The sequence below is a fragment of the Berghia stephanieae genome, unplaced genomic scaffold, assembly GCF_034508935.2.
Source record: "Berghia stephanieae isolate SIO BIC M18660-M18661 unplaced genomic scaffold, UCSD_Bste_1.3 scaffold1804, whole genome shotgun sequence".
Classification (NCBI taxonomy): Eukaryota; Metazoa; Mollusca; class Gastropoda; order Nudibranchia; family Aeolidiidae; genus Berghia; species Berghia stephanieae.
The window spans coordinates 1,679-11,430 of record NW_027622851.1 but is presented as its reverse complement, the minus strand read 5'-3'; the positions used below and the strand labels follow the sequence as shown (position 1 = coordinate 11,430).

Sequence of the window (9,752 nt, the reverse complement as noted above, 5' to 3'; positions counted from 1 at the left end):
AAAAAAAAAGACAAAAAAAAAAAAAAAAAGACCCAAAAAAATACCACCACCTAGATCTGCTTATATTGTCTTACAGGACTTAATAGCGCTTACAACACTATAAAAAGGATGATGATATGGTGACTGATTCAATAAATAGGGAACAGTAGATTTCACGAGCACCTCAAAGATGTACCAATTTTGACATTACCTCAAAGTCTCACCGAGACACAAGCAAAGGATCCTGCTAAAACATTTACATAATGCAATAATATTCAAAACCTATAACAGTACATAACAGAGAGATGATTTACAGTATAAAAAATCATCTCAAGAAGAAAGGTACTGTATTTGACTGTCTGCCTCCCAACTAAAGACCCCCGCAAGGACCAGGAAAAAAATGAGCAATCTTAATCCATAACAAAGACAGGGAGCAACATGGAAAGGGAAAACAAATATAAGGGATAGAAAAATGTGAACTCTCTGCCCAGAACCCTTCCAAGAAATTTTTTTTTAATAAAAAAAAAATACAAATTCTGGAACAGTCAATTTTGTCACAAGCTGGTCATCATCTCTCCATCTCAGTGCGCCACCTTGAATGTATCGTAATAAAATATGAGTTGGAATGGCTGTTGTTCTTTAAACATTTGGTCCTGGTGTCAACAGTGCATTTACCTAACTAATCTATTACTATATATTACACTCAATAGTGGGAGGGGGGAGGGACAATTAAGTACTGAAAATATAAAGTAACAAGAAAAGAAAAAATAATACATTTATAAAAAAAATTGAGTCTAATTGCGACTAAAATAGAATTTGCAATTAATTGCTGTCAAGTGTAAAATTTTCGGCAGCGAAAAACTGCAGGGACAAAATGTCGATGGAAAATAAGTATAAAATGAATGAGTCTTACCAATTTATCGCATGGGTGATTTTCATGGTTGTGATTAGCCCTGTAACCCTCAGAAGCCAGTATTAATTTCAGAGTCCTGCATGGTAAGAAAAACTTTTTATTACAAAATAATAAAATTATCCACAACATAGTATGATAAAATATTAATAGCGTTGTCACTTGCATACCTCAATTGTGAAGGATTTCAACATGCAGATTATAGAGCAATTGAAAATAAATCTTAATAAGACATTCAATATTAATACTAATCCAGCGCAATCAGATTTTTTGAACAAATCAAGTCTTTCACTTTTTAAAACTGTTCTGGTAATAGTTGAACTATTGTCTTGCTGCATTACATCGTGCAGCCCGCCACTGAAGACTGTAAATGAGCTGCAGATAGGCACACATTGCCTCTTCCTCTGGATGTTTTAAAATTCAGAATCAGTTTGATTGCTTTATTAAAATTGTCTTGGCAATCAAGATAGAAAAGCTGATGGTGATAATTTACTTCCGAGTTATGCTGAAATATTATAACCTTGTGCATATAATATTTTCATTTTTTTTTAAATATGTAAAAGTAAAAAAACACCTCCTGCCCCCGTCCAAAAACAACCTCCTACCTCTGGTTAGGGCGAACTCCTTTGCTTGAAGTCAATTGCTTTTTGCCCTGCTTGCATTCATAGACACAAAAGTCATAAATTAGCCAACTTTCCTCAGGGTGATATGATGGAAGCTGAAAAACACGGAATAATATAAAAGATCATAACATAAACACCTAAATATTAAGTTAAAAATTGCAATATTTTCTCCAACTGAGACAAAGGTGTTACAGTTCAGTACGTTAGAAGAATAAGAAAGTAAGTCGAGAGTTTTCTCGAAGAACTTAAATTTGTGACGTGGTACTCAAATCAGGGACTAGGTCAAAAGCTGAATGGCACAAATGGAAAGCCAAAGGCATGTTGTTTTCAATATTTAAAGTCAATAAAAATTCAAATTCTGTGCATTCTAATATTAGGCAAACAACTACAGACCACACTAAATTGAATTGTATTAAGTAAAAGGATCTTGTCACATTCAATCAAGCTGTCATTTGAGAAAAATTACTTCATTATAAATTGAAGTTCAGATCGCATGTTTGAAGCCGTATTAGGAAAATTCATGTATCTGTGTATAAGCCAAGTTTCATCAAAATCACAGTGGCAACGAGTGTCTAATATTTGCACCAGATACACTCGTAAAATTTGAGTGTAGGCCTATTTAGCAAAATCATATATTAGGAATGGTTTATACTACATCATAAAGTAGCGCATGCCCGTCATCATCCTGCATCTTTTTTTATATATATAAATATTAAAAAAAGAATTGAGCTTTCATAAGCCGCAATATCCACCAAACATGCTCAAAGCACTTTACAAAGGATCCATGACTAGCAGCAACACGTAACAAGTAGAACGTTAGGCGATGTTTTTCTTCTGACAGACAACGCTCTTAGCGGATAGGAAATCATACACATGAGTACAGTGAGAGAATGTGAGTCCTTGATGAGGCTCGACCCCAGGACCTTCCAATCCGGAAGTGAGTGCCACACAGCCGCATATATCTTGGCTGTTCTTGAGAATTTGCCAAACACCTACAAACTAATTAGTAAAAAGAGGGGAGATGGGCAGAAATAGACAGACAGATACACACTCAGAGAGAGAGAGAGAATAATATCAGTTGCCTGTGGTGTCAGTCCGTTTAGGAGTGAGGTGGCGGAAGAAGTAGTCTAGCATTAGTACTTGGGTAGTAGTAGTAAGTAGTAAATAGGGGAGGTCTTCTGCACATTCCTTGAGCTAAGGAAAGTATTCCTTCAACTAACCTTAAAATAAAAAATAAAACATTGTACATTTCCAACACTTGGACCTGCACTATGACCTATAACTAAAACTAACAGACAAAAAAAAACCCCGCTAAGACTCCTCTCCAGTACCTTTCAATATTTCAAATTGAATTATAATGGCTGCGGAAAACTAAAACAATGGTCATATAAGGAAATTTACAAATCAATCAAGTTGTTCTACAGGTTTTAAAATGAAAATATGAAGTAACAAGATATCACTCTAATATAGTGACACCTAACTAACACTAGACATCACACCAGCAGCAATGCTGAGCGGAGATAATTTTACTTTTTTCACTAGCAACCAAGTTGCCACATTGGATTTTCTTTCTTTACTTTTTTTTTTAGTGTTCTGCTAATGTGCAATCTACATTTAAAATAAAAAGTGGCATCTTTCATTTCTTCTAATTCTTAACAGACACGATTATGTCCACTTCACATCTCAACAACAGGGACAATTTTTTTCACTTCTTGAGGCAGTTTTTTTCTTACTTCTTTTTAATTTCATTTTTTTAAAGCTTCTTTATTGATTTGATTATAAGTTCTATTGTTCTTCTTTTATTATAATTTCATTGTCAATATCATTTTCATCCGTCATCAGCATACTTTTACAGTACTTTTACCATGTTATTCTTACGCTCTTACAGTTACAGTACAGCAGAGCTATACCTAACGCAGACCTTTAAAGTGCTACTAAATTTGAAAAATTAAAATAAAACGTTTGACAAAAGATCCACAGTTCAAAAGCTAAAACAATTATAAAGTGAAACTACCTCGAGGCTCGAGGAACATCGGGGGTAAGGTCTCCCGCCCATACTGGGCACTGGGGGACTGGAAGTCTAGAGAGCTGCGCCGGTGGAACCCGTAATTTAGTTTCTTAAACGGTTCCGATCATTCAGGAGAGGAGTAGTACCTATCTAGTTGTAGTTATTAGTAGAAGAAGAAGAAGAAGAAGAAGAAGAAGGAGCATGTTCAGGTTCAAGTTCAACCCTCTTCTTTAACTTCTTAGTAGGCACTTGCAAGAATTTTTCAAAATAGTGGCTATGGGTATTAATTTAGCGTAGAAAAATAAAGGGGAGTGAAACATTAACTAGAGTGAAAAATTATCGCTCTGTCTCAACTGGTTAAAAAGTTATGACCGTTTATGTGGTGGAAAATCTCTAATTAATAGGAAAAAATGTGACAAAAGCACAGCATCCCAATGGATAATCACGTATAATTCAGAAACAGCTTCAGATACAACTTTCAAATTTTTACATGTGGTAAATCAACATCTCTGTAATACATTGCAAACAGAAAATGAATTATTTTGAGAAAGAAAAGTATAGTTTAGAGCTGAGGCAGCTGAAATCAAGGAAAAATAGATCACGACATGCAAATGAATGGCCGATTGGAATTTTGGAAAAGTCAATAATAAAATATTTATTCACATGAAGATAGACCAAATACACCACTGAATCGGCGTCATTTAGTTGTTCACTTTGAACTTTTCAAAATGAAAATAGACCTCATGCAAGCAAAGATATGAACTGACAAATGTTTGAGGTGGTGTACTCTTCTTAGTTGATAGAGTTAGAGTGAGAATGACGAGAAATGAGTTGCCACTTAATTAAGGAAAAAAATTGTCGTATCTAGTTTACTTACCTTCTTTGTTGACTTTTTAATAAAAAGTACATTATTCTCATTTTCGAATGTTTTCAAATTGGAGAAAAGATGAGAATGTCTCGTTTACCGAGAGGGCCATTTTCTTTGCTTCACACTTCTCAAAGACAGACCGCGAAAAGTGGAGGCTGGGGTCGGCTGGTCCTTGATAGTATAGCTCACAAATGCAACTTTAAACGCATAAGAGTGCTGGGAGTAGGTAGCTACAAATAGGTAAAGGAGCGGTGGTTTGCAACTTTAAACACATAAGAGTTCTGGGAGTACAAATAGTGAAAAGCGGTAGTTTTCGCTATTTGTAGTGGTAGTACAAATAACCACTTCGTTACTATTATTACAAGTTGATTTTGACGGACTTTGGTAATTCTTCACTCTTTTCAAGTCACAGAATACTCAGTTTACAAGGTAAGCATACGAAATGCACATTTTAATTCATTTCTTATTTTTAGAACTAAACATGCTTTTGGGTTGTGTGTTTGTTGATTGTGCATCAGCTGACGACACATTTGTCGCTACCGCGAATTACTTAACTTTATTACTTTATTTTGTGAAAAATAACAATAACAGGGCTTTAAAAAAATTAAAATACTATTTCCCCCCCCCCCCCCCCCCCAAATAATTTAAATCAGCCTTCCATGTCAGGTGATTAAAACCAGGTGTTTCAATGTTCGATCCCCAGTCAAAAGGTTGCTAATTTTATCAAGATCAAGAGGTTTCGAGTACTCACGACATTCCAGGCTCAGGGTCCTTTAAAAAATACTTTTCATTCAGTTATTGTTATTATCTTTATTATGGCCGACACAGCATGCATCGTCCATACTTTTTCAAAACTTTTTTTTTTTTTTGGGGGGGGGGGGGGGGGGCGGCTGTTTTTTTATATCGGAAAATTGGGTTTTGTATGTTATGTTCATGGAGAGAGAGAGAGTAATATTTTATAATGATAAGATATCTGTAGTGGTAGTATTATTAGTAGTTTTGAAATGCCTATGATGATGACAATGTGAGATAATTATATTAGTGTGATTATTTTTATTATATTTTTAAAAATTACGTACGGCTATGTCGTAGTGGTATGACACTCGCTTTTGGACCGGAAGGTCCTGGGCTCGAGCCTCGCTCGGCGCATAGTTGAACTCTTGGAAAAGGCAACTTTGCTCACTTTCTCTCACCGGACTCAGTTGTAAAATGTGTACTTGGCCGTTAACTGCGTTGTCTCTGTCCGAAGAAATTGTAATATCGCCTAACAGACGGTATGTCCCGTTCAACATGCGAAGTGTTGCTGTTATAAACTTTAGCATTGGCATGTATGTGCCTATTTCGCTGTAGTGAATTTAATTTAATTTTTTGTTTTCATCGACAGCTAACATGAAAGAACACTGTTGGCGTTACTGGTGTCCTGACAATCCATAAAGATGCTGGCTCAAGGGCTATTCTGGCAAGGTGTGTTGAGGCAAACCTGTGGCAAACCTTTGCCTGTGGCAAAACTCATCAATCAGCAAACCATCATCTGGGCCAGCAGACCAGAGTGTCTGCATGCACTTTTTGACAATGGTTAGTAATGTTGTCAAATCTCCATAGCGCCTTTACATTTTTTATTGGTGATCAATAAAATAAATGCTCATTTTTCTAAATGAAAATGGCAAAGCATCATTTGAATTGAATTACTACTGATTGTAGTAACTTAACGACAGACTATAGTTTGTTGCCAAGAGTTTTGTTCTAGGGATGTAAAACCAATGAAATTTCAAGTGTGTTGGTGTGAATAATGATCATTTTTTAAAAATTGCTGTCTTTGACAAATGCATTTTATGACAATAATGCCATTTCCAAAAATTGCTAATGAAATGTGTCTCTTTTTTATTTCAATTTTTCCATCCAGAGCAGGATCAACCCTCTTTGTGGAACTACAAAAAAAGTGGTGGCAAACAAGTAGTGTTGACTTTTTCTGTATTGAGGCGAAAGAGATTTTTATTCCAAGGGTTTGGGAAAGCAAATTGCTTTTTATTCAGAGCTAGTGCACTATTTAACTGTTTTATTGTCTAAAATAGAATTGATTTTGCAGTTCAACTTGACTAGATATCTAATTTTATACGACTTGTCTCTCAAATAGAATAAAAAAATGAAAAATGAGGATAGCGTGCCATATCATATTTTGAAAAATCATTTAATATATCTAGAAATCATCTGTATAACCTATTGTATACAGTAAATAATTAGTGATTATAATTATAATGATGAATTCATAAGGTATGACATCATATTTGACCACAAAATTATTTTATCTCTGGGCGTAAAAAAATCAATTTTACAGCATTTTTTTTATCTAAGGGGTATGGGTTAGTGAACCGATTATAATTTTTTTTAGACTTAGATCAATCTACAAAATTTTCGTTTTCTTGTCCTATTACGGTCATATTTTGAAAGTTTGATGGATCATTTCTTTTAGTTGTCTGCAAAATCAGCCTTTTAACTTTATGTCAAATTATAGAAAAAGCTTGCACTTTCTCAAATGTCTGTTTTATGTCATTTGTCTGATTTTCTAGCAATCCTACCTTAGTCATTTTCCTTTAAATTATCTTCAAATTTATTCAGAATCTTTTCTATGATGTGTTTTACATCATGATGTAAGTGTTTGGGGGTAAATTAAAATTTAGCAATTTTATAAATTTTAAAATTCATTTGTTCCTGTCGATCCGCGCTAAATTTTCAGTTGAAATCAAATAAAAATTCTAAAAAAATTATTCCAAGAGTTTTCATAATATAGCTATTTATGAAAGAAATATTGTGTTTAAATTTGAAAGAAATTTATATGCTAGTTTTTGGTGCATCTATGTTAGAAATTTTAGGGTTTTACGTCTAATTTTAGCTTATGTTGCCCCTTAAAAAAGTTTTTTTTTTTAAATTCAGTTATTTTTGGTGTTTAGCATCAAATTATACATTACATTATTAGTTCATGAGATATAATTAAAAATTTTAGAACTATAAAGCGTATTTGACCACTAAAGTAATTTTTTGGTGAATAACAGCAGATATTAAATTATTTCGCAATTTTTTTTCTTAGAGGTATGGGTTAGCGAATCGTTTATAATTTTTTTCAGAATTTGATCAATTTATAAAATATTACTGTTTTCTTGTTCCATATTGGTTATACTTGATGAATGTTGGCCTTTGTCTGCATTATTAGCTTTATTATCAAATTAAAGACAAATTTTTCATTTTCTCAAAATTTCATTGTGCGTCATTCTCTGATTTTCTAACATTCACATCTGGATTGTTTCCATCAGATTGTCTTCAAATTTGGTCAGAATTTTTCTTATGATGTGTTTTGCATCATGATGGTTGGGTTTTGGGCTAAACAAAAATTTAGCAGTTTTATGAATTTTTAAATCAATTTTTTTTCCTGTCATGTCACACCAAATTTTCACTAAGAAATCGAAAAAAAATTCTGAAAATTTATTTACAAGACTATTGCTAAACCTATCCATCTTGTTGTAAGAAACATTTTGTGTAAATTTGAAAGAGATCTGTTCGTTGTTTTTTTCTGCATCACTGTAAGAATTTTTGGGGTCTAATTTTAGCTTTTATTGTCCCCCCTGGTGGTAGGGATTTGGTGGCTAATAGTATTAGCCCTGGTGTTAGGGACTCAGTAATAGCCATGTGGTAGGGACTCGGCGAGTAAAAGTGCTGGTGGTAGGGATTCAACGAGTAAAGCGCTGGAGGTAGGGACTCAGTGAGTAATAGCGCTGGTCGTAGGGGAGTAAAAGCTCTGTGACTCGCTGAGTAATAGCGCTGGTGGTAGGGACTCGGTGAGTAATAACGCTGGTCATACGTGCTCAGTGAGTAAAAGCTCTATGACTCGGTAATAGCACTGGTGGTAGGGACTCAGTGAGTAATAGTAATAACGCTGGTCGTAGGTGCTCAGTGAGTAAAAGCGCTGGTGGTAGGGACTCGGTGAGTAATAACGCTGGTGGTAGGGACTCAGTGAGTAATAGCACTGGTGGTAGGGACTCGGTGAGTAGAAGCTCTATGAGTCAGTGATAGCGCTGGTGGTAGGGACTCGGTGAATAAAAGTGCTGGTGGTAGGGACTCGGTGTGCAAAAGCGCTGGTGGTAGGGACTCGGTGAGTAATAGCGCTGGTGGTAAGGACTCGTGAGTAGAAGCACTGGTGGTAGGGACTCAGTGAGTAAAAGTGCTGGTGGTAGGGACTCGTGAGTAGAAGCACTGGTGGTAGGGACTCAGTGAGTAATAGCACTGGTGGTAGGGACTCAGTGAGTAATAGCACTGGTGGTAGGGACTCAGTGAGTAGAAGCTCTATGACTCAGTGATAGTGCTGGTGGTAGGGACTCGGTGAATAAAAGTGCTGGTGGTAGGGACTCGGTGAGCAAAAGCGCTGGTGGTAGGGACTCGGTGAGTAATAGCGCTGGTGGTAGGGACTCGTGAGTAGAAGCACTGGTGGTAGGGACTCAGTGAGTAAAAGCTCTATAACTCGGTAATAGCACTGGTGGTAGGGACTCAGTGTCAGTGAGTAAAAGGTCTATGACTCAGTGAGTAAAAGCACTGGTGGTAGGGACTCAGTGAGTAAAAGCTCTATAACTCGGTAATAGCATTGGTGGTAGGGACTCATTGTCAGTGAGTAAAAGGTCTATGACTCAGTGAGTAAAAGCATTGGTGGTAGGGACTCAGTGAGTAAAAGCTCTATAACTCGGTAATAGTAATAGCACTGGTGGTAGGGACTCAGTGTCAGTGAGTAAAAGGTCTATGACTCAGTGAGTAAAAGCATTGGTGGTAGGGACTCAGTGAGTAAAAGCTCTATAACTCGGTAATAGTAATAGCACTGTTGGTAGGGACTCAGTGTCAGTGAGTAAAAGGTCTATGACTCAGTGAGTAGAAGCGCTGGTGGTAGGGACTCAGTGAGTAAAAGCTCTATGACGGTAATAGCACTGGTGGTAGGGACTCGAAGAGTAAAAGCGCTGGTGCTAGGGACTCGGTGAGTAAAAGCTCTATGACTCAGTGAGTAAAAACGCTGGTGGTAGGGACTCGGTGAGTAATAGCGCTGGTGGTAGGAACCCAGTAAAAGCGCTGGTGGTAGGGACTCAGTGAGTAAAAGTGCTGGTAGGGATTCAGTGGTGTCACTGATTTTACGACATTAGAATATAAAGAAATTTACAACTAAAATCGGACTAATGATTTTACAAAAGGTCCCCACAAAAGTATATCTTTAAAATATTAAACAAGTCTGTTGTTTTAAATTAATTTATAATTTTATTTTAAAAGATCAAGAAAATGTCAAAATAAAAATGAAAGTTTTGACAACCAAAATGTACCTATTCCGTAACATAT

At 35.9% G+C, this 9,752-nt stretch overlaps 1 protein-coding gene and 1 long non-coding RNA gene across 3 annotated transcripts; one reads left to right on the top strand and one right to left on the bottom strand.

Moving 5' to 3' along the window:
• Window positions 1–929: 929 nt before the first annotated feature.
• Window positions 930–4,734, bottom strand: LOC144961228 (uncharacterized). The gene is made up of 3 exons (XR_013643099.1): window positions 4,398–4,734; window positions 1,495–1,607; window positions 930–968 (listed from the first exon to the last, which is right to left on the bottom strand). It is a non-coding gene; the product is annotated as an uncharacterized LOC144961228 (long non-coding RNA).
• Window positions 4,735–4,743: 9 nt separating this feature from the next.
• On the top strand, window positions 4,744–7,153 carry LOC144961227 (uncharacterized). Of its 2 annotated transcripts, none has more exons than XM_078894497.1 (3): window positions 4,744–4,817; window positions 5,773–5,963; window positions 6,297–7,153. In XM_078894497.1, exons 2-3 carry the CDS (start codon window positions 5,825–5,827, stop codon window positions 6,425–6,427), a joined length of 270 nt encoding a protein of 89 aa, XP_078750623.1. In that variant the 5' UTR covers window positions 4,744–4,817; window positions 5,773–5,824; the 3' UTR covers window positions 6,428–7,153. The 2 variants fall into 2 exon arrangements, with proteins under 2 accessions (XP_078750623.1, XP_078750622.1); XM_078894496.1 differs by having other exon boundaries at window positions 6,292–7,153.
• Window positions 7,154–9,752: the final 2,599 nt, after the last annotated feature.